This window comes from Drosophila ficusphila, unplaced genomic scaffold (genome assembly GCF_018152265.1).
Source record: "Drosophila ficusphila isolate 14025-0441.05 unplaced genomic scaffold, ASM1815226v1 contig_198, whole genome shotgun sequence".
Classification (NCBI taxonomy): Eukaryota; Metazoa; Arthropoda; class Insecta; order Diptera; family Drosophilidae; genus Drosophila; species Drosophila ficusphila.
The window spans coordinates 7368600-7396223 of NW_025064092.1; the positions used below are offsets into that span (position 1 = coordinate 7368600).

Below are 27624 nucleotides of genomic sequence, written 5' to 3' on the forward strand. Positions count from 1 at the left end.
TAAATGAGTTCGAAATGCTGATTATATTAAAAGAGGAACGCGCTTTATTTGCTCATACATATTTATGAGAAAATTTTCCAGATAGAGTTCGTTGTGATTTTTATATTTGATGTTATTTATGTATGTTATTTATTTAGTTTCGTTTTGCTAATTGTGGCAGCACGTCAACAAAATAAAATCAAAATTTCGTTCATGCTGTTTGCAAAAACGTCAAATAGTTTTTGTTTACGTTTATTTTTTTGACAAGTATTTTTTAACTGCGCATTTCTTCAACAACAAAAAATAACAACAATGGCAAGGGAGGTTTTAAAGTAAAAAAAAAAAGAATAAAAGAAAACGATGATAGGTGGCAAAGCAAAAAGAAGACGCAAAATCAAAGACAAATGTAATGTAAACGGGATCATTTTGCGTCTGTTGACAAAGCGAGGCTGAGTGCGAGAAAGATGGCAAGATACAAGGTAAGCGAGTTAGAGGGAGAAAAAACGACGTACGCTAAGAGAGGGAGCGAAAGAGAGCCGACCAAAGAGAGTAAAAGAGACTCGCCGTTATTTGTTTGACATTTAACAAGAGCAACAATAACAAAATATAACAACAAAACAAAAATAAGGGAAAGATGGAGAGTGTCATTTGTTTAATATTTTTAATAACAAACTGGAAAAGGTGTAACAACAAAAGTAAAGTACATACATACAAACAACACCTTGGCAAGTAAAACACGACATTAAATATTCTGCAAGAAAAAATTCAACAGCGAAAATAACTTTATATGCAAAAACGTTGAACATAAAACAACACATCGAAAATGTCCCCCAAAGAAAATACAAAAACTATAATACAAAAAAAATGCAAAAATGGCAAAAATCAAGCTAAGAATTTATCAGCAAAACAGTTGGAAAAATACAAAACAAAAGAAAACTCAAACAAAAAGTAAACAAACAAAACAGCGATAACAAGAAAAGACACAACAAAACAGAATATAAATGTATGTACATATGTATGTATAAACACCTACGAAAACAAGTAGTATTAACCAACCTACAACAATTATTAAAAAAACGATGAAAAGAAAATGGGAAGTCAACACCAAAAACATACATATAAGAAAAATGCCATAAAAATAAACAAAGATTAACGAAAGTGTGTGGAAGGGGGAAACCGTTGACTTCTATGCAATTTTCCACCTATTTTTACCCGCTCTTTATGCGAAGCAAAAAGAAAGAGTGAGAAGAAGAAGGAGAGAGAGTGAGCGCGCTCAATGCAAACAAAATTAAACATGTCTAAATGCGTCCGTCTGCCTGCCACCCACAGCCCCGCCCCCCTAGTTTACCGCCCTCTCCCCCTTCCTCTTTTTCTCGTCTCTTTCTTCGACCTCACCTAGACAATAAGGTAAATGAAAGGAAAGAAGGAGAAAACGCACTGTGAAACGAAAATGCAAATTAAAATGGGATAAACCACTTACAGATGTGCATAATCTTACCGATCGATCAATAGGTATCCATCGATAGAGTGAAAATTTGAATGGAGGAGGTCAAGCACTTTAAAATTCTAATTCCCTTTACTATAAAAATCATCCAAAAACATCAAGATCAATCGATCGACTGGCAGAACAACAGTGGATGTTCCAATTGGAAATTTAAAATTTATGCCAAATTTCGTAACCCCAGACCACTGTGCGCCGTAAAAGCTATCTCGTTGGCGTCCCATCATCAACATTTTTCGGGCTATATAGCCTCCGATTCACATCTCTACACCTCAAGCTGCTAAAAATGTTTTTGTTAATGCCTTTAGAATTCGCTTTTCTGTATCTCTACTTATTTTTCTCTCGACTGCGTCGCTTTTGATGATCGTTTTGTTTTCAGTTCATTGAAATTTAATACATCAGCCGGCACCATTCACGGGATCGGAATATTCGGGCGAAAATAATCGACACTTACACTTTATAATTGTTTACTTAGACTTTGTATCAAATAATAAAACATAACTCAATTATAATGTGTTTTATACACAATTCCAAGTATAGGAAAGATATGAGCAGTTGTTTAAGTAGAAGTATGCTAAAAAAAATCTCAAGGAAATTTATTTGTATACTGTACTAAAGATTGCTATTGATATTTTCAAAATCCCTTGACGTTTTGGTAAAGGTCACGCCAATTATTCACTACCCCCTTACTATATCCCCACTATATCTATGTACATACATATGTATGTATGCATGTATGTATGTACATACCATCTCTAATCCCATTCTTTGACCGGTTCTGATGTCAACTGCGTGTGATATTGTGCGTGTCTTTTAACTGCATTTAATTTCGGTGCTCTCGGCATTTGCATATTTTCGTGGCTGATCCGAAACTACGAAATTGGATGGTTTGATGGTGACGACGGAGATGGTTAAACGGTTCGGTTTGGATGGTTTCGGGAGAGTGGGAGTACGAGGAAGTGGGGATTGTGATGGTGCTGTTGTGGTCTAGGGTTGTACATGGCAACAGAAAATTTGTCGGGTTTGTTTGCTTTATTGCTCCACTTTTGCTTGTGACTTTTTAGTGCCCTGGCCGCTGTCGCTGCTATTTGATTTTCACATTTTTCTTTATTTTGGTATCACATGATTATACAAACATACCCCACACACAGATACAGATACATTTATACCTGCGATGTGCTTGTATGTGTTTGTCTGTGGAAAATCTCTTTTCGAAACGATCTTTTTGTTTTATTTTTTGGTTACTTTTTAGTTTCGGTTTTCGAGTGACTGATCTGTTGATCTCCACATTTGTCGCTGTCGTCGTCGTTTGCTCTGCACAGCAACATAATAGTGACGTCAAAGTTTACCTTCATTCTTTTGTTATCTGCAAATATTAAGAAACCCGTGATGGTGTTAATGATGTCGACCAAACGATGCTCTCGTTGAGAAATGTTCAAATTTTTCATTTCCCTGTGGGAAGGGGTGTCCTTTATTGATTTCTGTATGCTTGATACAATAAGTATTAAAATAACACAAGTTGAAGAGTACTTGTCTTAATATCTATTCGCAGCTATTTTTAATTTCTGTCATCATATATTTGATTTTTATTGTTTAGTATTAATTACAAAATACATTATTTTAAATGAAACGACTTAGGGTAGTTACAGTGCGAGACACAAAAAATGTTTAATCACGTGTTGTTGTTCGGTCTATCACATTCGGAAGCTTCGGTCACTCTGTTTCATGCTCTTTTTAAGCTTTCCCGGTCTCTTTACATTCTCTTTTGACTCCGTCTTGTTGTGTTTTTTTTGCACCTGTTTAACTGTTTTTGTTTTTTCGCCGTTTTGGGATTGTTTTTGTGGGTGAGAAGGGGGTGAAATGGGGTTGTATAACCCCCTTTTTGCGTTGCCATGGTTCTAACTGGTTTTCGAAATTCCTTCGCACTGCAATTTCACTTGTTCATTGGTATTTGGCCCCCAGAGTGAGTTGTATAACTATTCATGTGAGAGCGAATATGTAGACCAGACGACAACTACAGTGTAATTCACCTAGCAGGAACTTCAGTTTTAAAAAATATATTTCAAAAATAGGGTAAATAAGTGCCAGTATTATTGTAATGATTACATTTAAGTTTTTGTATTTAGCTCCTATTTTAGAATTATTTACTATACAACAATGATAACCGCATGGCAAAGCGAATAAGAGAGCGTCATCCACACAGTGAAGTCGCGTATAAAAAGTTGTGAGTAAACAATTGGGGCCGCTCTCTATTGCCCCCACCCCTCTCTTTTCCATATGGTAGAGAGAGAGCGCCCGCCTGCAGTTTGTTTATGCGCCGTTTGTCCCACATAATTTTTGTTTGTTAGTTTTTCTGCAGGGTTGTCATATCTATAAAAATTACACCCCTTATTTTTTGGTTATTATTTAGTACGTTTCTGTTAAAATATTCTTAGTCTTGAAACAGCTCTTCCGTAGTAAAGTGCATTACATACCAAATTTCGGTTCAGGTCTCCAGACAGTTTCCCTTGCTGAAACTACATAGTCTAAAAATAATACAATAACATAATAATGGTTTTAATATATTAATATTAAACAATGACTTTCTTTAGCGATAATAATACTATTAGGTGACAACTCTATTTTTCAGCTGCTTCTACACGAGCTTCTGCTTTGCTTTTGTGTGTGCGTGTTCTATTTTCCAACTCACACGTTTTTCATTTTTTTTAATTTTGCTCTCTCGCATATTTTTGGCCAAAGCCACGTTGTTGGAAAAATCGGTTTGTTGGAGGCAAAAACCGGCCGGAAAACTGGGCAAACAATTCCTATTGGAGTTACGTGAGCGATCACTGTTTTCTCTTTCTCTCTTGTTCTCTCTGAGTAGGTTTGTGTGTTTTTGTGGCAATCATAAAAATTTTGTATAATTGAGTGACAAACGATAAGAACTTGCTTTTTTTTTGTGTTGCTTATCGTCTTTTTGACTTTCTTTTCCCTTGTTGTGTTTGCTTCTTTGCGCTCTTTCGCCTTCTCATTTTCTAATTAACACGTTCGCATTACAATTTAGTTTCATTAATAGACCAAAAAAACTAAGTGAGTAACCAAAACTAGAGCGATATAAAACGAATACAAAAACTCACGCAGCGAAAAACAATAACGGCATCTCAAGCTCTCTTTTTCTCTCCCTCTCTCAATAAAATGCCGATACATTGTATTTTTGTTATTTGCGCGCGGGTGTTGCGGTACCAATAAAAACAAAAACATTAATAAATAACAACAAAGCAAGAGAGAAAGAGAATAAAACAAAGTTGTATGCGTTTGATTGACTTTTTCGCCACTGCGTGTGACACATGCTCACCCACACAAAAGCATTTTAATACAGTGTGTAGCATTTATGTAAATGCGATGAATACCTTTGCCGATAATAAACACACTAATGCACAGTGGCTCAAAAAGTGGTTACCTAATACACACATGTGTTACAGAATAACAATTTAAAAAATTCACATTGATTAGTTTCCCAAAAGTACGACAGGACATGTATGTTGACATTTATTATTTTTATGTTTTCTTATGACATATTCACATATAGTTTGTACCCATGTCTCAAATTAAAAAATGGGCAGCACAGTGTTATTGAATTTATGTAATTCCAAAAGAATACAACAATATTAAACTAAGCTAAAAGAAAACAATTGTGTGTCGACCCTATCATCTGTTTATTTTGGTAATTTAAAAAAGTTAATGTAATGTTGTTCCACTGTGCAAGAACAAAAACGCGAGGTAACTGTAAGCGCTTCTTCTTCTTCCACTGCTGCTTCTACATTTTGGCAACAACAAAAACCATGTGTTTGCCACGCGCTTATTACGCTCTTTCGCTCTCTTCTCTTTGGCTCTTTCCGAGAGAGACGCCCCCAAACCTCTCTCTTTTAAAATGCCATGTGTTTTTTGCCGTGTGTTGAAAACAAATCAAAATCAACAAATCGCAGACATTTTAATGAGTTAGTTGATTGAGCCAATAATATTTTGCAACTGGAACAACACAATATTAAGGATTTTCAGTATACTCAGCAGAAACGTTATCGAACAACCGTGTGTTTCTGTTTAATTTTTGTTGTTGTTCTGCCTCAGCTGACGCTGACGCTGCCGCTGCCGCCGCGGCCGACGCCGACCGCTCGGCTGGTCTGGTTGGCGTTCTCGTATTTACCGCATTCACATTCATTTTTTTGCCTTTCAGCGACGTGAACGAAAATATATCAACCAAAAGAAAGAAACTTAAAACTGCAATAAGTAAACTTCAGCAAAAAAACATACAAACTCCCACAAAGCGTGCAAAAAAAAAAAAAAAAACGTCGCCGTTGATGAGCCAAAATTAATTGAGTAGGTATGCCTTACTTTTTTTTTTTTACAAGTGTATGTGTTTAATTAATACTTGTGATAATTGATACAACAACCGAAAAATAAGCGTTTTTGCAAGTCCCGCCGCAAAAACAAAAAGAAACAGAGAGAAAAACACTGAGGGATTTAAAAGGTAAAGAGAGAGCGCGCAACAACAATATCAGTGAGTGCCAAAATAACAGGAAAATAACAGGGAAAGCAGCAACAACACAAATCAAACATGGCAAAACACAAAAAGCTTAAACAACGTGGTGAAACAACAACAAATGTTGAAAAATATTTTTAGTGCTGCCTATCGCATGTGTGTGTGTGTGTTTCAGAGTGTTTTTGTCACCAAATGTGCATGTGTGTCCCCCGCTATGTTGTTGGTGCTGCCTTTGTTGTTTTCACTTCTTTTACGCCCCCCGCTTGGAAAACGGGAAAAAATTTGGAAATTGAAAGCAAGCGAAATTATCAATGATCCCTGAAAAAGGATAGGGGCGTTCAAAACTCGAAACATGAAAAGGGGCGGGGGCCCGCATGCGGTGGCAAAATGATGAAAATTACAACAATCAAAACTCTAGTTGTTGGTTAAAGACAGTATTTAAAAAAAAGATGAGCAAAGTGTGACAATAATGAATCTGATAATCGATTTGAATGTTTTGAATTACTATTTACTTGTTGTTGTGTCTTTAGCATACTCTTAAAATTTAAAAACTATATCGATACAGAACTAAAAATATCGAATCTTTGGGATCCCGCGATCAATCATCTTAAGAATGAAACCGTCGCCACCTGTTGGTCATTTTATATAAGCACACAACAAAAAGCATATCAATCAAAATCTGGGTTATTTTCCCTCTTCGACTTCGATTCTAATGCAAATCCCATGCCGAATGTTTGACACCCTTTTACCTAAGCCTTTTCTACCCCGAAAAGTGAATGTTTGCGCTTTGCGACTTACAACTACAGTCGTACCTAACTTTGATGAATTTTTACAAACTTTTGGATTTTTAGGTTCAATTTTTTAAGGCTTATAAAAGTTATAATGTATTTGTAAAATTTGTAAATATGAAGTGATATTTTTTTATATTTGTTTTAGACTTTTCACTGTAGTACACTTTGGTTTTTGTAGCTTTTTCTCAGTTTCGCGTTGGCCTGTTACCCTTACGTGTACACACATACTTGGTGTGTGCCTTTGTGTGCTGTGTGTGGAGCGGGTGTGGACCAAGGGAGGGAAGGGGGTGTGCGTCGCCGCTGCGTCAGCAAGAAAATACATTGGGGAGCAACGACGCCTGTTCTGACAGAGAAGCGAGGCGCAGAATATCGACAACGCTTTGTCGTTGATTATACCCTGTACACTATAAGGCTTATCAGGCTTTTCAGACATTTGAGAACACAAATTCAACCCAACTTTATCATAACTTACTCAACACAATGAAGACTTTTCAAAAGTAAATGTAAATCCTAAAAATTAAAAATAAAAAACATTATAAATTATTTGTATAGGGTATCTTGTTTTTGACTTACAATACTGGTTACTGGTTTTATTTTGGCGTCGTTGTTGTTAGTGCTCTTGCATATTTCATGTGTGAGTTTGCGATCGTGTGATTTGTTTCTGCTCTTCGCTCTCTTTTTGCTCCCCACCCCCTGTCCCCTCTCTCTCTCCCGCTCCATTTCTCTATCTGACGGAGACGCTAATTTGTTGTTGTTAGTGGTGCTATATAGCATATAGCGTCGTGTCTTGATAATGCGACCTCGCCATTGCCTGGTTTTTTGTTTGTCACTTTTCCTCCCGTAGTTTTAACTGTCTTCAATAGTTTGTAAAATTCAGTTTAATCATAGAGAAAAAAACCGAAAATATCGGAAAATTTATATGTTTGCAGATTTAAGGATCACGTGGGGCTATAAACCAATAGTAGGATTGGATTTAGGGTTCAGAAAGTATTGTGCAATTAGCAGTGCGATTATGCAACAAGGCGTTCAAGAAAAACCCAATGTATACTTGAAACTTTAAAAGCTCTTGGTGTTGTTGTGTGTATTGTTTATTGTTTTTTTTTTTTTGTAGTTTTTGTATAACTAATTTTTGTTTTTAGTTTGCGTGTGTGCGTGTGGCGGCAATTTCCGACTTAAAAACCAATTGGAAATTGAAATTCCTTGACGCTGGGCGGGATTAAAAACTAATTGAATATCGGGCGTAACATTTCCGACGTTTCGGGGGCGGCAAGTGGGTGGTTTTGTGGGCGGCTGTGGCGGTTTGGGCGGTTTGTCTGGCACGCAAGACGCGCACCACCCAAAAGCAGCAGCGAAAACCTAAAACTCGTGCTGCCAAAATAGCGTCTCTTTGGCATTTTTTCCGCCTCGTGCTCGTTTTATTAGTTAAAGTAATACTACTACTATCTTAAATATTTAAAGTCATTTATGGATTGTTTTTCTTTTTAAATACTTGGAAGCTGAAAATTTGATCATCGATTGTATCTCAATTATCTTCAGTTAGTTGGTTCTCGAGTTTGTTCTTTTTTTTATGACCTTACTGATCTTTGGTAACTTTGACAGGGGTTTGGTTAAGTTTTCCATTATTTTTTTTATGGCTATTTGTTTTGGGTTTTCAAAAGCTATTTACCTGACTTCTGCTGTAAAGGCGTGTGTGTGCTTTTTTAGAGAACCTCAGCATAGAAGGCAAATGGCAGGCGAACTGAGGCTGAGGCGTTGCTTTTTCTGTTTGTTGATTACATAAAAAATGAAAATAATTATGTGTGTACAAATGGTGTGTGCGTGTGTGCGTGAGTGCCGGGGTGTTGGTGTTGAACTAAAACGCACACACACGTGAGCTGTGCCAACACACACTCACAACCAAGTTGTTAGCGCGATAAGATATAGCGACTATTAAAGCAACAACTAAACGTCGGCAATAGTGCGCAAAATGCAAACAAAAAAAAAAAAAAAAAAAAAAACAAAATAAACTTAAAAGTAGCAACAGGAGACGACAACTTTGTTGTTTCATCGCTGGTTGTTATACAACAGCAAAGGCGGAGAAAATAGAGCAACGCATGTGCATCAGAATTAGAATTGGAATTCGAATTGCAATTACAATGGGATTTAAAATAGAAGCAGCGCAAATAGCAGGTCAAAAGCAAGTTAGCAACGTGTTAATTTATAATATTAGATGGTCAATACATACAAATTAGAAGAACAGAGCTACATGATTTATTGCATTGTTTTTAAGATGAATGAATCCGAATCCAGATTATGAAAACCAAAATTTTTAGCTCAACGTTGATTAATTAATTTTTGGATTGGACTTCACGGCTATGTGTTTTTCAATTGAATTCTGGGGGAGCATAAACATTTTCCATTCGTAATTGTTTAGAGTACACCTGTTTCCCACTCTCTCATTCAGAATAATACGGAATGTTTTCCCAGCTGTTAGCACATGTTCACATGTTCGTTTTTCATTCAATGCTGAGCAAATGCAGTATGCAAATTATTCCAAAAACGAAAACGAAACAAATAATAATAATAACGTTGATCGTTAGCCAACAGCTCGAATACGTAACGCCATCCATCCGACTCGCTCCTATTTTCATCAATTATCAAATTCATCTATTTAACTAAATGTTTAACGAAAAAATAACGTGGCTTAGTTCTCTATATTATTTTTTATGATGTTTTCCTGCTCTCGACATGCACGAATGTGCTAATTAGTGGGAAACGTTTAACGTACACGAGTCTGTGTCAATTGGTTTTAGTTGCTTGATTGAAGGGCGACCCACTGTGCCTCTGATGCCCACTGTGCGAGTGTGTCAAACAAACAAATGAGGCGAACGGCAGCTCTCGAGCGCACAGTGTTTGTCGAAAGTCTTCATCCCGCTGCTAACCATCTGCCAGCACGCACTGTCCGCAAGTACAGTGGTCACTCGTTTTAAATGCCTTAATAGTAGTTTACATAGACAAACGTAAATAATGGGATTAAAAGGGTTCTGCCATATTTAGGGGTATTTTTTAATATATTTGAAAAGAACGTAATTCCACCTCAGAGATTCGACTATTTGCCTCTCAATAAATTTCCAGCTGTTTGCTATGATATATTGTAATTTGTGGATGGTGACACTTTGTTGGGAAGTGTGAATTGCCATTGTGGCTTCCATCGGAGAGTAATCAGCAATGTAATCGCGACTGGCACCCTCCATTTTTCCACCCAGGTTCCATATAGAAGCCACATCACGTATACGCCACCGATGCAGATCATCCTCACTGCTATCAGCGTTTTCGGTTTCTTCAGCGTTTTATTTTAGAGCGTCTTTTTTCCTACTGCCCACAAAAGGGTAAACAACAACTTCTGCTCTGTCAACACTTATTATTCATTATTATTATTTTAGCCCCTGCTTTTGTTGTATGCACATATTGTTTTTCCTCTTTTATTTTCGCGAGGGAAATGTACGCTTTGGCTATATTTAGTTGTATTAATTGCGGTTGACCCAATTTGTTGTTCTTGCACAGGCGACGCCTTGTGTAATTGCTTAGAGCAAAAACAAGAAAAAACACTAAATAAATAAGAAGAGCAAAAATAAAATCAACTAAACACAGCACAGCACAGCACAGCAGATAGTAAAATGCAGATGTGCACGAGGAGAAGCCAAAAAGAACACATGATGGGTTTATTTTGGTTGAGCGGCGACGAAATCAATTGAAATTGAAATTTTCAGGCGACCAAACGAAATCGACCAAAAGCAGCAAGCAGAAGGCAGCCAGCAGCAGAATAAAACCAAAATTGTCAGTTGGAAAGGTAGAGGTAGAGGTAGAGGAGTCCGTCGTTCGTTTGTCTCAGATGATCGAGGTGTTTTTCGTGCTAGTGGGGGGAAAATGAAGGGGGGTTTGGGGTCTGTTAGTTGGCCTGGCAACAGCGAAAAGACTTCAAATGCCAAAGCGACAGAAGCAGCAAACAAAATGTACTAGCAACATGCCTGCATAAATACATGGCTACATGGGGCATATTGGCGCATTGGGCACCACACAAAGTACATACAGCTCCAAAACGAAATAAGGAATCCCTATAAACGTTCGTATATTACGAATTAATTATTATTGTTTCATCTAAAAGGCAAGTTTGTTTTTTATAAGTGTGTCTATCAAAAACATTAGAAACGAGTTACTCAATTAATGAAAGCCCTTTGAAGGTTGTTAAGAAACCTATATTTCGTCGTGATAATATTATAAGAAGTTTCTACTTAACAAACCGCAACTGTCTTGATAGATGTGTGTATATATTTTATGTACATATAAATACTTGCCTTACATGCATGCATTTATATTTAGTTCTTTCTTTTGTTGTCTCTCCTACTGCAGTTTTCACCGTCTTCTTCTTCCCATTCCTTCAGTTTTGTGTGTTGATTTATTTTTAATGTTTTTTTTTTTTGGCGTACCCAAAAAGCCGGCAAACTTCATTTTTATTTGCTCTCTTTTTAAAGGCGTTTTTGCTCTTCAAGTAAAGCTCTCCGCGATTTTCTCTTTATAATTTTTTTTTTTGCGTTTTCATTTTCAATTTCGTTGTTGTGCGTGCGCCGTGGAATGGGGAAAAAATTGTATAAATTTATTTTTATTTTCAACAAATAAAGCATGATACATAAGCGGCCGCCGTTGTTCAATTTTCCGCTGCTATTGCTAAAATTAAATATGGTTAAACAGCAACACCAAAAGGCAACAAATATAAAACTAAAAACAACTCAAAAAAAAAAAACGATTGCACTGGGAGAAAGTGATGGTATAACACTTTGAGATTGCTTCAACGTAAAAAAAATTTTTGAAAGATGTAGACAAATGAAATATCTTGGCTTTTAAAAACTGCCTACAAGTTTATTACAGTGCGGCACTGCATTTGATTTTTTGGTTGGTATTGGAATTTGTGCGCTTGCTTATTTTTTTTTAGTGTGTGTGCGTTTGTGGCTTGGCTTCTTGTATTTCCTGCTCTATCGCTCTCCTCTTTGGCCCCCTTCTAGTCTCCTCCGCCTCTCTACACCCATTTTTTGTCGCACGTGTCGTATTAGTATTTTTTTGGCAAGCACAAAAATTGTTGGTATTATTATGCGTTAAATTGCCATTTAGAGTTTGTTTCTGCTATAAGGCAAACAAACAAATGTTTGAACAAATTTTAAAACTAACTGTAAATGTTTAGTTTTTTTTTTTACAATTATTTTAGTTGTAACTTTAATAAACGTCTCAACTTAAACTATAATTGTGTTTAATGCTTAAAATGTAGCTATGTATGAATGCTTTTCAATTATGACTTACGACATTTTATCTTTGACTCATTACATTTTCTTTAGATATATTTTTCTTGAACATTATAATGACGTATTGTATTTTGTAAAGCATACGTTGGTGTTGCCATTTTGTTTATTTATAAATATTAAGACGATTGTAACAAAAATACAGTCTTGTGAGTCACTTAGCTCACCCAAGAGAGGCAGAGATACGTTTAAAAGAGAGTTTGGCAGTAAAGAGAACTAGAGTTATTGTTTAAGCCTAGCCCAAACAGCTGTTTGTTGTGCCTCATTTTGGCTTATGTCTCTAGGTTTTGTTGTTGCCCCCAGATCCTTGCCAAAAGTTGTTTATGTTTATTAAGGCAAAAAACGAGAGCGAATGAATGGGTGGTAAAGCAATGGAAAGGAGGGTGGTGGGGAGGTAGGAAGAAAAGGGCTGCAGACAGAAAGAGACAAATAGCTAGCTGGCCTCCATAAGGCACAAATTTAAGCATTTGTTTTTGTTGTCAAACTATAGTTTTATTTCGCTGTTTTGTATTTGTATTTCTTCTGCTCACTTCAATAAATGGCAATGTCATGCGCGAACGCACAACACACATATAAATATATAGAGAGGTGTACAGTAGGCACGCGAGGAGGGGAAACTAAAAAATATATACTATCAGAAAACTTACCTTTAATATATTGAATCAATTTCGCTGTTCTTTTCTCGAAAAAATATGTTTTCTATATATTTCGGATTATTGAGGTTATGGGATTGAGTTTTTAAAATAAAGTTGTTAACCATACCATATGTATATATATATGTATTTATTATTTCACTGTACCTACTCACAAGCTTGTTTACGACGCTTTGACTTTGCTTTGGCTTTTATTTATTTTTATTTATTTTTTTCGCTTTGCCGGCTCTCTCTCGTTTCCGCACACAATGAAAGCTTTGTGTGATTTTTGCCAAAGAGAGAGTATGTGTGTGAGAGTGCGTGTGTGGGGGGGCGCGGTGGTGTGTGTGCTGGGAGAGTGTGTTGGTGGGGGTCGGTTTTTCAATTGCTGTGGCCGCCGCTTCGCTTCATTCGTTTGCCTGCTCGCGTGCTTTACGGTTCGAGATTAACGAGAAAATCTTGTAAAAAACCTTTTTAAAAAATCACACAAATTCCCAAAACTACATTCAAGAATTACTAAATTACAACCAAAAAGCCTTATACAATTGCTACAACATTCATTTTTTTTGCGTGCAAATAAAGCGACAACCAAGCTGCGAGAACACCTTGTATGGAGGTATGTGAATCAACACAAAATAAACATAAAAGCAAAATAAAAGACAACAAAATAATTAAAAGCGGGCCATAAAAATAAAAAATAACAAAGTGTGTGTTTGTTTGTTAGTGTTCGTGTGTGAGTTAAACAAAAATAATAATAAGGAATACAAATGGCAAACAAAGAGAAAAAGAGCAAGAGAGAGACGGCGAACCGCAGATTACAATTTGAATTTTAAATTGGTTTTTTTCCAATCAAGTATACTTTGCATTTTTCATCTTTTCCCCATTTAGCCATTTGTTTGATTTTGCGTAATGAGCAATTTTTCTATACATTCTCCGATTTCATAATCATGCCTTAAACTTAGCCACTAAATGTATAAAAATAACAACAACTAAAAAAAGACAAGAAAACCACGTTGAAATTTTGTTTTATTTCTCTCGTTCTCTTTTTGCAGCAGTCATTTCTCTTTGAGCATCTCTGTGGCCTCTCTTTTTGTGTGTAAAGCAGTTCTAACTGCTTTTCAACAGTAAAATCTCTTCAAATGAACAAAACAGATTATTTTAAGGAATTAAGGGAAATATGCGTTGCAAGTAAAATGTACTGTACTTTTTCAGAAGTGATTTTGTTAAGCTCGTTTTAAAAGGAACACAGGCCTCTTTTAATAAATAAAAAAGGTGACACACTAAAAAAAAGGTTCTCTTAATCTGTCCCCTTCTTCACTCTTTAACGCTTTCACGCACACACACGTGCAATGACATTTGTTTTTTTTTCTTGATTTTCAAAACGACGCGAAAAAGCTAACAATAAAACTAACAATAAATAGACAACAACAAAAGCGATCAACAGCAATTATAAACGCCAAAAGCGTTTCTCTAGCGGCCTTGTTGCGTTTTTCAGTGTGTACAAAAACAAAAAAATAGTACAGATACAACCGAAGCGTGTATATAGAAAACTTAACCAAACTTGTATAGATTTGTTGGCTTTTATTTATATTCATGCCTAGCATTCGTTTTATTTCTTCAACTTGTTTTTGGGGAATTTGCTTACCTAGCTTATTAAACTGAATTTTTCTAAAGCTTAAAGGAAAATATTTTTTAAGTTGTTTTTTTCTCCTTACCTATTTTTCATAAAACTTTGGTTTCTTTTATAATTTTTTTTTAAGTTATGTGTTGGTATTTTATTATTCTTTTCGATGATTTGACCCAGGCGTATACGTAATGTGCAAGGCAAAGAGCGAGAGAGAAGAGAGAACTGACACACAGGCACTCACACCAACACACATGCTAGCCCACACTTACGCACACCAGTGCAAAAACACAGACATGGCGTCCACAACGTCAGGCATTACGTATACGCCGCGTGGTTGTCGCCATCGCTTTCCTTATTTTTATTTCTTTTGTTGTTATAGCTGTGGCCTATCGAGAAAATTCTTTAATAAATTTTCCCATAAATGATCCAAGAAAATTACTTTGATTTTTTATAGGTTTGAATACTTAAGAACAATAAAAATTATTTAAACTATAATAAAATTTTTAAGCCCAAGTGAAATCTTTGAAAATTATCATTTGTTTTCAAACGAAAAGCAAAAAAAAATGTATTGGTCAAGTTGTTTACGCTGCGGAAAATTCGAATAAAATTTTCAAAAATGTTTTATAAACATTTCCACAAATGTAATTTCTCAAAATCCATATTTAATTCTATTATTTGAATGAAACTCTGACATTTTTGTTTATATTTCATTAAATGCTAAAGAGAGCGTTAACAACACAAAGAAAAAGAGAGAAAAGTTCTCTCAAAAAATGCGGCTGCTACTTTTTTCGCTCTTTTTTCCCACTTTTTTTTTTTTTTTTTTAGCTTTTTGCCTCCTATGTTATCTTGTTGATGGCCGGAAGTATGCAAAAGCTTTTGCTCTTTCTCTCGGTTTGTTACGTGAAATGTTTTCAAAGCTGTTGCAGTATTTTTGCCTATTGTTTATTGTATACTTTATTTTACACAAATCCCAAAATATAAGGAAACATAAACAAAGCGATTTAATTAAAGGCAATTACATTTACATGTTAGATGTAATTGTGTATAAGCGAAGCAAAGGAACGCCGGCTTTTCCTGTCATAAACATTTATTTATTAATATTATAATACTCCACATCTTTTCGTCTCACGCTCTTTTTTGTAACTTTTATTAAAAGAGGAAACAACTCATTTATCATTTTTTCCATAGATTTTTCTCTATTTTCCCCACTAGCATTTCAATTGAGCGACAATTTTCACAACAACAGCAAGAAAAACAAAACATGCTGGCTGCCAATTATTTGTTTGTTTGTGTGTATTATTATTGAACCAGTCGCACGCTGATTACTCCACGAGGTTTAACCATATCAAGGGTATCAAAGGGTATTTCTGGTGGGAAATCTAGGCAAACAACTCGAAAGTGGAGCAAGTTTTCTGAAAGTATTATAGGGTACCCCATAGAACTTATGTTTGCTCAATTCTCGTTACTCTTCTACAGTTAAACACCCGTTAACTGCCAAAAATTATTTCATTTCAACAGGGAACGTATTTTCTTTCGTTTTTGCTACCCTCCAGGTTTTCAAAAGTAAAAAGTAAGTGGTACAAATTTTTTGGGTAAATTTTTTTAGCCAAATATCATATTATTTTAGTGGGGATGGTGTGTTTCAAGTTTTTTCTTGGCGATTCCAAAAAATGCAATATTTTTATTCCTTTTTAGGGTATCAACGAGTTGCAACTGCGATGTATCATGGCTAAACTCCACTTGTTAGTCGGCGGTTTATTTGCTGCTAAAGTGGCTCCCTTACGATTATTTTTTTGACACGCTCATAAGCATCCGTGTGCCGCATTTGTGCACACTTTGGTATATATCATATATCTGGATGATTCATCCTCCATCATCATCATCATGATGTTCTCCTCGGTAGTTTCATGGGGCTTCATTAGCGTGGCTGCTTTTCTACTTTTCTATTCTTTTTTTTTGGCTTTTGTTTTTTAGCAAGCAGTTTGCTTAGGTACAGTTACCGCTGGTTTTATTTTTGTTTTTGCCTGTTAATTGGTTGGCAGAATAAAAGACCCAAATGCAAGGCTTGCACTCTCTCATTCTCCCTTTTTTCGTGGGTGTGTGTTTTGGAGGGTTTTCGGTTGACATTTAAGGCAGCTCCATGCTGGAGAAAGGTCCGTAGGTCACAGCCAAAAAGCTTAAAAGGCAGAGAGCAATTTTGACGGTGACGTTGACGTTTCTAGAACACAAAACTAATCTCAAAGCGTTTACAGTGCAGGCTGTAAGACATAAAGAGTTGTCACTTGCGTCAGCAAACGGCTGCTGCTGATTGTTTTATATTATTTATGCGCTGAATCTTATACATTTTTGTGCTGTGGTGGTACCACCAAAATGATTAATAACATGCAAAAATTTAAGCTTTCAATGTATTGTTTATTTACTTCTTTTAAATTTCTTTATTAACAAGTTTTTTTTATTTAAGCTTAAGACGGTCTGTGTTGGGGAGGTTCCACCGTAATAACAAACCGAAATAGCGGCTCAAAAACAAATGCGTGGCTCTCTGTCATTTGCTCTTTCTTGCACTCTCTGGAAAACAAAAGCAAAGATAAACAAATTCCGATTCAGAGCGGCAAAAAAGAGAGCCTTTCACCGGAGAGAGAAAAGAGAGCTTATGTATCGGCATTTTTGGATTGTAGACCTTTTCCAGTGTTGCATTGTCCAAAAATTGCTGTTGCTTCTCCGATAATTGTTGTTGTCGCCATGCGGCCATATTTGCTAATTAATTATGTCAAAGACAACGCATCAGCCCCGATCCCCATTCCTCTTCCCCTTCTTATCAAAAACACGTTGTTTGGCGCTCTCTCTTTTTTTGCCGCTCTCTTGCGACGCTGCAAAATAAAATATTCGTACGCGTCTTGTTATTATTTGTTGTTGCTGAGAAAATACAACAAATGTATAAAAAAGGCACAATAAAAAGTTGCCAAGACAACGAGTAGACTTTCGAAAAGAAAACAAAAATTGCGTCGTTTTTGCCACAATAATAAACGAATTCCAGACTGTACACAGAAAGAAAAAATGAACATGATATGATTTTACATCTTCTTTTCGATCCCGCCTGAATAAACTTATGTCTGTATCGTGTGGAAAAAACCAAGAACTGGTTTCAAGTTTTAATATATGAACATCATAGAAAATAATCAAAATTGAAGAGTGCTTTGAATTTTTTTCTGTGTACAATAATAAATAAATTCCAGGCTGTACTATTTGCTTGGACGGTCAGTGTAATGACGTCGGCGTCGGCAGCGCTGCCGACGTTGGAGGTCAGCGGAGCTTTTTATATTTGTATGCTGTTTTTGTTGCTCGTGCGTCTCGTTCTCATCGCGTTTGTTGTGTTTTTCGCATTTACGGTTACGGTTTTGTTGTGGCGCGCACTTTTCTTCCCCTTCTTTTTTGTCTCTCTTTTCCCCCTTTCGCCATACCTTTGAACATTTAAAACAATGGTTAATAATCAGGATGGTTAGCACAAGGAGAAGAACAGGGGAATGTAGTATATTCTGATTTAAAACGTTTTCGTTTTATTTTATAATTTATTTCAAATAAAAACTTAATTACATTTTTTAAAATGCCTTACATAAATGGTAATTTTACATTCCGTAGGTTTTAGGATACCTGTTACTGCTGTTCCACTGTATTAGCTAGTAAAAGTAAATTTGCTTCGGGGACATTTCTATTGTTGACTTTTTGTTAGTTTCCGTTGTTATTCTTGTTCTGCCTGCCTCGAATGAAAATCAATAAATAATAATACACTTTGTTGGCTGCCCCACCCCTTTTACCGTTCGCCCCGTCTCTGTTTAACCAAAGTTTAGACCTCTCTTTCGCTCTCCCTGGATTCGCGAGCCCAACGGTAAATATATGCTTTCCCTTCCCTCGGGCAAAATGAATATCTAAGTTAATTGCCTTCTATGTAATGGTATTTGATGAGTAATTGACTGAACGGGATGAATAAGTGATGAACGCATTACCCGATTACTTTGGCTATCGATCGACCATCGATCCTTCACCTTCAGTTCATATAAATACGAATAATAACATGGATTACAAATGAAAGAATGAAAAAGAACGAATGAATATGAATAAATGAATGCTTATGCGAATATCAATCGATCGAAGATCTTTGAACTCTCAGCAACTTTTTTAAATTAAATCAGAATCTTATAGACTGTAATTAGTCAAACAACATTTACACCAATGGAATCCGGAAATGGCGAATTCATTATTCGATTACTCTGTCTTAAATTGGTTATCGATCATTGATCTTTGGACCCTCGTTCAATTAAAGCCGAATCATGAAGAACTTTATACTGTAACACTCCAACGTTAGTTGAAGGAACCAAACTAAAGCGTAAAACTTCAAGAAAATGAACACCCGCACACAGAAGTACTGATAAGATAATCCCCACTAAAAAGTTTAGAAAGAGAGCGCTGTGAAAACAGAGAGGGATGGCGTGAATATTTGAGAAAGAGAGCAGGTGGAGTGGCAGAGCTGTTGGCGTCATAAAAAATGCCACAAAAAGCAAACACGCGTAAATTAGAAGCAACAACAGCAAAAAGAAAAACACACAAAAAACTATGTCTTCGATTGCGTAAAATGAGAAAAACGCCGAAAAGCCCCCGGGGAAATACCCAGTAAAGTATGCAATAAAAAAGCGACGAAGGACGTTCAACAACAATAAACATGAAACGCTTTACGTCGTCTAGTCACAAAAACTCACGAAAAACCAATTTGATGACGGAGAACAAAGTGCAGCCGAATTGATCATTTCATCAGACAATCATTAGATCATCAAATGGGCTTGGCTTTAGAATACAAACTTGGCTTTAGATCACCGAAGTTATTGCTAAGGAATTTCTTACCAAATGATGAGACAATATTCTTAGATATTAAATTCGTAATTCGTAATGTTTGATGATCGCATTCTTCAAAGACTGAAAGCAATTTCTTTGGCACCAACAGGTCATGATCTTAATATCACAATCGATTATTTTTAATGACGTAATACTGTATTAGCATACCATATCTGATTGTGATGTAAGCTGGCATATCTTTTGCCTAAGATCAGACTATAGCTTTGGTCATAATGACCCACATTTTGAATTGGCTGAGTTTAGGTTTCGAGGCTACTATGAATCAGAATGATGATGCAATAGTTAATCACTCCATTTGACAAGTTAATTTAAGAGGGTTTTATTTTTAGGAAAATAAAAATATAATTATGTTCGTAATGAAATCTTTCAATGAAATTATTTATGAGTTATTAGTTTTATAGTTACCATTTTATAGGAAATTTCTTTATTTATTTTTTTAATGCTTTATTGTTTTCTGTTCCATTTGCAGCATGTCCACAGATAATCCCACACAGTTGCTGACCGCCCGCGATTTGAGCCAACTGCGTGGTCATCTGCAATCCGGCGCAGCGGTGGCCTCCACTCACAATTCCGTGGTGGCAGCGGCGACAGTGGCTGCCGCCCATGGCTACCGCACGATAGCAGCACCACCACCTCAACCACCCGCCAATAGTAGCAGTAACAGTAACGGTAACAGTAGTAGCAACACCACCACAGCAGCAGCAGCAGCAGCAGCAGCAACATCATCATCATCTGCAACAGCAACATCTGTAATATCACCAGTTATAACCACAAGCAATAGCAGTAGCAACATGCCGGCCAGTGCCTCGAAATATGTATTTCTGCAACACAATCACAACGGTAGCTTTACGGCCTACGATGGTTCGTCAGCAGCGGCGACGGCCAACGGAGGTTCGACGGTTGTTGGCGGCGGTGCCGTTGGTGGTGCCACCGGTGGTGGCAACATAGTACTCCTGGCCGCCGAACCCCTGGAAATGGGAACCGGCGAGGCGTTGGTCAACGTGCGAACCGCCGACGATGACGGGGAGTTGCGTCCACTTTCCTGGTTGAATGACAGCAATCTGATCAAAGGGATTGTGACCACGAACCCAAGCAAACGTGGTGCCACTACAGCTGTGGCCATAAAGACGACAGCGGGTGGCACGACCACCGTGGGTGGTGCTGGTGGTGCGTCCAATGGCAATCTTTGCATAGTGAGCGATCTGATCGAGGAGCTGCCCACCAATCTGAGTGAAGCCAGTGAGCGGGAGGAGGCTGCCAGTGGAGCAGCGGCAGCAGTTTACAGCACCACCACGGTGCACAAGGGAGCCAGTGGCACCACCACCGTGGTGGAGTACAAGGCCAGCAGCAAAGCCAATCAGCAATCACAGCAGCAATCGCAGCAACAAACCTACTTGCCCACGCCGACGAGAACCAATACAATTGTGACTGGACACGGCTACATGCCCGTGGTGGTGAGCAGTGGTGCCACTCCAGCGATACTCTCACCCGCCAAACAGCAGCCACAGCAGCAGCCACAGCAGCAGCAACAAATCTATGTAACCAGCAATGGAAGTGCATCGGTGGTGGGAGGAGCGGTGCTGGGAGTGGGAGTGGGAGGATCCGGATCCACGGCAGCGGGAGCTGCCATTTACAAGGCGGCCAGCCAGGCACTCAGCTCACCCACCACGAACAGCAGCAGCAGCAACACCACCACCCACCATCCGCACAAGAAGTATCTGCGCGAGAAGATGCACGGCATCCAGTTGGATCACAGCACTCCGCACTCGGTGGCCTCCACGGTGACGGTGGTCAGTTCGCCGGCCTCCTCCAACAACTCCTCGATAGGCAGCTCCTCCAGTTCGGTGGGTAATTCGGGATCGGGATCGGGATCAGGATCGGGATCGGGATCCTCGACAGCGGCGGTCAATGGTGGCAATAGTCCAGTGCCGAAGGCAACCAGCAGCTTTAACACCATCTTCGAGGCGGTCAACTATGCCACATCGGCGGGTAACAATGCAGTGGGTGGCAGTGGTGCACCGCCCAGCAGTCAGGCGATGCTCCATGGCCAGGAGCCACCGGCTGTGGTCACCACAGCGACCTTGATAAGCGCCGGATCCTTGCCACCGGGCTATAGCTTCGTCAATCACGTGGCCAGCACGCCGCACGTCATGTGAGTTGTTTGCTCTGCTTTTATAATGAGGAATATCTTATAATTCAGTTGATTCTACCTTTTAGTTCGACGCCAGCGCATGTGGCCTCGCCGGAGACGCCACCGGGAGCGGCTCTGCTACCCGGCACCTACTACACAACCACCAGCAGCAGCAGCAGCAGCCTTGCAGCGGGCAACACAACAACGAGCAACTTGCAGCCGCGCAGCTTGCAGCTCTCCGTTTCCCCGCCGCCTGCCACAAATATGACGCCAACGAGTCAGGCTCACAATGGCTCACTTTCAGGAGGAGGAGGAGCAGCTAGTGGAGGAGGTGGAGCAGCTGGGGGAGGAGCAGCTGGAGCAGCAGTTAACCTGCGCAGTCCGAACAGCTACACCAGCTACGACAACGAGGACTCGCTGAAGGAGTTCGATCTGGTGGTCAGCTCGCGGATGCACACGAGCACCCCGCAATACTCGATATCCAAGAGTGGATACGCCGGAGCGAACTCCAATACGCCGCAGAAGCAGAAGCATCCCAACAATGTGCCATACGATCCGCTAGTGCATACCAACAACAAGCCGCCATATAGCTTTAGGTAAACTTATCTGTGATAGAAAATATTTATGTATATGTATTTATTTGTATTTATAATCCGTAGTTCCTTGATCTTCATGGCCATCGAGGGCTCCAACGAGAAGGCGTTGCCCGTGAAGGAGATCTATGCGTGGATTGTTCAGCACTTTCCGTACTTCAAGACGGCCCCGAATGGCTGGAAGAACAGTGTGCGGCACAATCTCTCGCTGAACAAGAGCTTCGTGAAGGTGGAGAAGGCGCCGAACATGGGCAAGGGTTCGCTGTGGCGCGTGGAGCCCCAGCAGCGCCAGAATCTCATCCAGGCCTTGAATCGATCACCCTTCTTCCCCAATTCGGCGGTGGACAAGATCAGTCCCTCGCTCAAGAGTCCCAGTGGTGGTGGTGGTTCCGCCTACGATGGAACGATGGATGCTGGCAATGCAGTGCAATCCTCCTCCAATCAGTCAGCGGTCAATCCGGGAGTTCCTGCTGCCTCAGCTCCTGCTGCGGTGGCTTTGTCCACTCCAACGAAAAGCAATGGCTTGGTTATGGCGGCCAATGGTGCTAGTCAGGCGACGAATGCGGCGGCAAGACCGCACAGTCCAGGCGGTGGTGGCGGTGGCAGTGGCAGTGGCAGTGGCAGCCATGCCCGCTTCGATCCCAAGCTCTTTCCCAATCTGTCCAAGGCATTTCGCAACATACGCGACGACTCCGCTGGACAGCCGCAGCTCTCCGACGTTCTCGATGACATTTTCTCCGGCGATTATCACAGTAATAATAACAACAACAACAATAATAACAACAGCAATGGCAGCAAGTACAACAACTACGCGGGTTTAAATGGAGCTGGCAGTGGAGCAGGAGGAGCAGCCAATGGAGGTGCCTCCGATGGCATCAACTTCGAGCGATTGGCACGCGATTGCGGAGCGGACAGCATGGACGATGTGCACGCGGCGGCGGCGATGCTCTTCCTCAAACACGGACCAAAGGCCTTCAGCGAACCGAACTTCCAGAATGGGTAAGCTATAAAGGATATACTTTTTGTATATATATCCTTTTAATTCTATGTTTATATTGTTTTTACCTGCAGAAGTGGCCCAGTGATCACGAGTTCGCCCAGCGAGGATCACACCTATTCGGCGGGCGGCAACAGCAATGCGGACAGTGGCTCCTCGACGCCGCTGACCAATGGCAATGTCCTCGCCAGCGTCGCCCAGGCGGTCGTCCAGGCGCAGAGCAACCAGGTTGGACCTGGAACTGGATCCGACAGCAACTGCGCCAGCTCGGATGCCGCCTACGACAGCAGTGAGGAGAAGTGAGTTGCGGGATTTATTATTTACCATATACTATATGTCCAGTATTCGTTACCATAGCTTTGTGATTACCAATTAGAATCCTATTTTATCATATCCATTTTATTCATCCATTAATTATTTATTTCATCATCCAATTTATTCGTATTTTATTTCAATGTTAGTGTATATTTTATTTTGTTTGTATTATTTGCTAGGCAGTTGGAGGATTTATAATTTATGTTTCCAGTATTCGCAACTATAACTTTGATTAACAACTGAAATCATAGTTTTTTACGAGATTTCAATACCATTCTACTCCTATTTTATTTCAGTGTTAGTGCGTATTTTATTTTATCTATATTATTTGTCATGTTATTGGCTTTTTAATGTTTAGTTTTTATTAGCTTATAAAAAAAAATGATATAAAATCTTATGAAATCATAAACTCGGGCTGTTATCTCATTTTATTTTTGCATAAGCTTGAAAGTTTTGTTTTATATATTTTTTTTATTTAAACGATTCCAATTCGAAAAGTAGTTCATGGCGTTGCCACAGCGTTCAAGAGGCGAAATATGTAATTTGTGCTTTATGGCAACTCCGTGAACACGTCTTGCAAAAAAAATAATTCAATGAAATAAACAATTCGACTAAAATTAGAAACTTAGAAGAAATTAGAAAAACTTAAAATTAAAATTTAAAAAAATTAATTTTCTGCAAACCCATTTTTGGAAAGGGCTTGTATCATAAAAGTTGGAGAAAATCGGCCAAAAAATAAAAAATTCAATTCAAAAAATTTTTTTTTTTTTTTTTAATTTAATGAATTGAAAGTAAATTAACTAACTCATGAATTTTACTTTTTTTCAGCCACAACATCACGCCCGAGGAGATGGCCGACCGGCAGCGGCACCGCGACGGCGTCGACGCCCTGCTCTCGCTGTCCCGCTCCTCAATCGTCGAGTGCGGCTCGTCGGTGGCCACCACCCACTATCACAGCAACGGGAGCAGCGGCAGCAGTCACGGCTCCCCGCACAAGCGGGCCTCCAGCCAAAGTCTGGAGGAGGAGCACCTGCAGCAGCATCGCGAACAGCAGCAGCAGCAACATCAGCAGCAGCAACAGCAATATCAGCAGCAACAGCAGCAGCAGCAGCAATTTGGCAGCAGTCAGGCGGTCTACACCAACGGCCTTGGCAGCAAAATGGCCTTGTTGAGCAGCGCTGCTGCCAATGTGGCACTTGCCCAGCAGCAGCAGCAACAACAGCAGCAGCAGCAGCAACAGCAGCAGCAACAGCAAATCCACCAGGAGTTGTACTCCTCAACGGGCAGCAGCATCTATCTGGGTGGACTGAACAATCACTGCCTGACCGCCGTGGGCGGTGTTGGTGGTTCGGCGGTGGGCGTGGCAGCGGCGGCGGGCATGCTGCCACAGCACCTAAGTGCCGCCATGGTGGCAGCAGCAACGGCGGCGAGCAAGAACAACAACAAGGTGAAACCGCTGCGGGGATTGCGCACCAAGATCAAGCGAAAGTCCGCCTGGATGCGGTGAATATGGCGACAGGTTGGCGGCAAGTACTAACTAAGTACTCTAACTAAAGTACAGTACTACTTCGGCCACCTTGGAAATGAAGGAAAATCCCAAATCCCAACCCCACGTGTACCGCCCGTTAAATACCGCTCCCCCGCCCCCGCTACCTGTTGTTGTCTCTTTCTAAAGCAAAAATTGTTCAAATCACAGAGCATTTAGACTAAATTTCGTAAACCTTAGAGAAAAAAAAAGAGCTTACAGAAAAGCCAGTTCTTACTTATTTTTTTGCTCTACTTTTTTCCCTTTTTTTTTTGTCTGTTTTTATTTTTGCGTGTTTGTTATACAAATTTTTTTATCACTTAATTTCGATTAATTTTTAATTTAGCCTTTAATGTTTTTTGACTTCATTTTTTACCCCCAATTGATTGTGTTGGCCATCTAAACTGTAATTGATTAACTATTAATATATATGATTTACTAGCCATCCTAGCTGCAATTTCTTATAACTCCTAGCTATTAAGTTCTGATTATTTTTAGCGTGTAATTTTAATTTGTGCAAATATTTTACAGACCAGCCGGATGGAAAATTCTGAGAATGGAAAAGTGTTTGATTTTAATTTAGTTTTTTTTTCGTTTTAACTCGCGAATTGAGGGACACAAAGTAAACTTTTTCCATCGTATCAGTGAAAGGTTTATATCAAAAGAAACAACAAATTGAGCTAAGCAAAAAAAAATCCAAAAAATCAACAAAACGAAATGAAGAAAAAAAATTGTAAAAAGCGCAAGAAAATGGAAAAAAGCAAGAAAAGCAAACGAAACGTTTGTACAAAGAGCAAACTGAACTAAGAAAAAGAAAATGTTTTTTCTACACCTATAAGATGATCCAAAACACCCTACTTACATGATCTAAAACGATATACAAATATATATATATATATATATATATATATCTAAATATATATATAGAGATATAGAAAGTTAAATAGAGAAACTTAAGATAAGCCAAGCAAGAAACCCACAAAGGAACACACATTTAGCGCCTTATACATTGAGTCCTTAGCTGAAAAACGAATGAGGGATCTGTTGAATTGTTTGAACTGCTTTGTTATACGGATGCATAAGTATATATATTCTATATCGATATATCTAATTATCTAAGGCCCAACCTCCCCTCCCAAAAACAGAAACACAAACAAAAAACGAAGCACTCAAGCAAATGTTAAATCAAAGATATCTAGTTTGTAAGCCAGTTTGTAAGCTTCATTTGTATGGTTACTTAGTTGAAATGCTAAACATTTGTTAACGAAGAGAATCAAAACCGTAGCCGATTTTAGTTGAATGAACCTCGTCAAATTTCCACACCCCCCCGCCCCCCGCCCCCAGAAAAGGTGTATATATATTGTATACAAAATGGAAATCGCTGTTGAAATTACGCTGCACATCTTTACATAGACATATTGTGGAAACCAAGAAATACTTATTAACATTTAAATAAGCTGAGGAAGAACTTGACAAAGAACGCCCTAAGTGTATACACTTCATGTACCTTTTTAGCAAAAACAAAAAAAAAAGCAAAAACGCAAAAGCAAAGATCGCATTAAAAAATTAACGTAAATATATATATACATATACATATGTTTAAACTTACCAATTACGAAACTAAACTTAATGTTGATGACAAAGAGAAACCAATTTGCTAGTTGTTACAAACAAGAAAAACAAAAAACATGTTAAAATATTTTGTTTCCTCAAAACTTATTGATAAGATTATGGTTTTTGTTTATTTTTTTTTTTAGTTTAATTACGACAAAATATAGTGCCGCAGGGCATATATTTTTGGGGAATGGAATGTGACTAAATACCAGAAGCGAGAACAACAAAATAATTGTAAATCTAGCTTTAGCTTTTAAGAAGGTCCTACACAAAAAGAAAAAATCCGAAAAAACCGAAAAAATCGAAAAAAAACCCAATGGACACGACACACGTTGAAAGACAATCGCCGCCCGAATTGTTGTCGTTGTCGCTTAAGTTTAAACAAATTCTATATAGATATAGACACCTACGAGTAATATATACAACATAACTTACACACACAGCAATAGCAAAGTACATATACGACAAATATTGTTATAGAATCCTTAGCTTTAGCCGAGAGGAGGTGGATAACTGTCCTATCTTCCCGATCCCACAAGTCCTATATCCTATATCCCATAATCCCCGGAAAACAACCGATGAGCTAACCAGTTTTGTTAACATGTTTTTTCTTATATTTTTAAACTATTATATCGCATTATTATTATTACTATTATTATTATTATTATTATTATTATATTATTATTATTACCGTGTATATGCCATGCTGGTATATATGCATATATATATTTGATTATACAACTTTTTTTGCGTACCAAATACACACCAATCAAAATGTGAAATATTTTCATTACAAAACAAGTGTTTTATTTTGCATTTTCCTGAAGGTTTTTAAAGATTTCATCTATTTTAAAGTATTTTTTTTTTTATATTTGCTAGTTATGTTTGCCTTCTTAATTAGTTGACAGCACTGTGTATATAGCTTGTACAAAAATTAGCATAGAGTTTATATAGAGAGATTGGATTCTGTTCAACTACATATAGTAAGTGCCTGCCTTCTCCTGAATGATGATTAATAAGATGATGATGATGATGACGGAAAACCCTGGATGAAAACCAGAGTAGAGCTTTGATTAAACGCCGCACTGTTGCCAATTTTCATAGATTCGTTTGTTAAAGTGTTAGCTTAAAGCTATAGAACTCGATCCTTCGATCCCCGCCTTGC

At 38.5% G+C, this 27624-nt stretch overlaps 1 protein-coding gene across 6 annotated transcripts; it reads left to right on the plus strand.

Annotated features, from left to right (window-relative positions):
* Positions 1 to 963: 963 nt before the first annotated feature.
* On the plus strand, positions 964 to 27257 carry LOC108095308 (probable serine/threonine-protein kinase DDB_G0267686). Of its 6 annotated transcripts, none has more exons than XM_017196375.2 (6): positions 964 to 982; positions 19754 to 21436; positions 21502 to 22011; positions 22075 to 23007; positions 23080 to 23304; positions 24149 to 27257. In XM_017196375.2, exons 2-6 carry the CDS (start codon positions 19755 to 19757, stop codon positions 24825 to 24827), a joined length of 4029 nt encoding a protein of 1342 aa, XP_017051864.1. In that variant the 5' UTR covers positions 964 to 982; position 19754; the 3' UTR covers positions 24828 to 27257. The 6 variants fall into 6 exon arrangements, with proteins under 6 accessions (XP_017051864.1, XP_017051865.1, XP_017051863.1 ...); XM_017196376.2 differs by lacking the exon at positions 964 to 982 and adding an exon at positions 2022 to 2049; XM_017196374.2 differs by lacking the exon at positions 964 to 982 and adding an exon at positions 3696 to 3704.
* Positions 27258 to 27624: the final 367 nt, after the last annotated feature.